General features: G+C 41.6%; 1 protein-coding gene across 1 annotated transcript in view; it reads left to right on the top strand.

Moving 5' to 3' along the window:
• The window catches only part of LOC107090504 (plexin-B2-like), a 223,629-nt gene that overhangs the window by 213,488 nt on the left and 8,116 nt on the right, over positions 1-2,025 (top strand). The window contains exons 34-35 of the mRNA XM_015383917.1: positions 1,074-1,225; positions 1,327-1,487. Of these exons, the coding sequence (XP_015239403.1) occupies positions 1,074-1,225; positions 1,327-1,487 (313 nt within the window). The remainder of the gene's footprint in view (positions 1-1,073; positions 1,226-1,326; positions 1,488-2,025) is intronic.

Consider the following 2,025-nt stretch of genomic DNA (forward strand, 5'->3'; position numbering starts at 1 on the left):
GGCAGCAGCGTTCTGGATCAGCTGCAGCTGTCTGATCCACTTTTTAGGCAGAGTATTAGCAGGAGTAACTTTAAGTTGGCTATTTGTTAAAACATAAATCCAAGAATATGAGGAATAGAATTAGTTGTGGTATTTGTCGAGTCCACCTGTAGAATCATAGAGTAGATAGAAGAAAGTCCAGCGTCTCTCAGCCCAACCGTCCCCAGACTGTTTACTTATTTAAAGGTATTTGGTTTGTTTGCTCTGCTAAGGTTCTGCTGTTTTATTAATTCATCATGTTTGCAGCCTTAAAATATCCAGTGTTTTTGCTGCTGAAGATTCTCAGTCATCCAGATCAGAGTCATTCCAAAAAAGTGGACTTTGTTTCCAAGTTTGAAGACGTTTCGCTTCCCATCAAGGAAAGTTTTTGCTATCATCGTAATCCCAACCCCTTTACAGGGGACCAGAGGACCTCCCCTATGCAGCCAGGCCAACAATTCCCCCTAACGACCCCCCTTTAAGAGACATAGACAGGTATGGGGCATTGCAGGCTAATAAAAGAAGCCAAATGACCCCCATTCCAAAGGGCCGGATCAATTCGTCTGTTTCAATTTGCATATTTTTAAAGGCGTTGTTGGGCTCCTGTATTAATCCTAAAACTCAACACTATTTTTGACATTTTGAATTGAAAAATCTTCCCTGATGGGAACAGAAATGTCTCCAAACTTGGAAAATAAATTCTAGTGGATTATTTTTTAACTTTTTTGGAATCCAGGGTTTTTATAATAATCAGCATCTTTTAAATTTTCTCTATTTATCTGCAGCAGATTGTCTTTTTTTATTTATCTGATGTTATTTTCCAGCTAATGGGATTTATAGAAAATACAAAACAGAGTATATGAATAGAATAAAATAATAATTTAGTTTTAAGTCTAATTTAGGCTTGTTTGATTGATAGAAAATAAAAGATCAGAATCAAACATCTAAAACATTTAGAGGGGGATGTTTAACCATCAGAGCCGCAGCTAATGGCCTGTTTCTCAGTTTAAAGCTCTGGTTAATATTAAAAACGATGGTTTCCTCTCTTGGTGCAGAAAACGCGCTGCTGGAGGACGACAACACCTTCCACCTGGTGAGGCCCACGGATGAAATCGACGAGGTGAAGTCGAAGAGAGGCAGCATGAAGGACAAGGCCATGACCAAAGCCATCACAGAGATCTACCTGACCCGGCTGCTCTCTGTCAAGGTTCCCACCGCCTGATTTAAACTGGTTTCACTGGTTCCACCTCTGGTTCTGACTGATGCAGGTGTACCTCATGTCGGTTGTTTTCTCCTTCTGTGTAACAGGGCACCCTGCAGCAGTTTGTGGACGATTTCTTCCGCAGCGTTCTGTGCACCAGCTCTGCCGTCCCTCCGGCCGTCAAATACTTCTTTGACTTTCTGGACGAACAGGCGGAGAGACACGACAACGTGGACGAGGAGACGCTGCACATCTGGAAGACCAACAGGTCCCATTCTATGATTAAAACCTTCCCTCTAAGTGTTAGATTTGCACAGCTCTCTTTCTCTTCAGTGTTCTGTAGCTCAGTGGAATCCTAACATCTTAAACAGGAAGGAAAAATTAGAAACCAACAACGCCTCAGCATTTATCCCCAAACATTTATTCTGTTTCTGTCATCTTTGGTTTTCTGATTTCTAAAGATGCGTAAGAGTCCAAACACCGCGGCTCTGTCTCCATGCTAAGCATTCCTCACATCAACAAGCAGCAGAAATAAAATCAAACATTCTTAACGATCCAGCCTCCTTCACATAATTCAGACATGAATAAATAAAAAAAAAAGACTATAAAAAAGGAGACAAACAAAATCCTTAAATAAGGCTCACTTCCTCTGGCTGCAAAGCTTCACATTTAAACCAACTGTTTGCGTAGCTTTGAGCAGAACTGCATGATCCTAAAGGTTGATTTATGCTCAGGAACCATGTCGTCTGCGTGTGTCGCAGTTAACGCAAATATGCCCCGCCCCTTTCGGCAGACAATCTGCTGCT

Source organism: Cyprinodon variegatus, unplaced genomic scaffold, assembly GCF_000732505.1.
Source record: "Cyprinodon variegatus isolate N-32 unplaced genomic scaffold, C_variegatus-1.0 Scaffold298, whole genome shotgun sequence".
NCBI classification, from domain to species: Eukaryota; Metazoa; Chordata; class Actinopteri; order Cyprinodontiformes; family Cyprinodontidae; genus Cyprinodon; species Cyprinodon variegatus.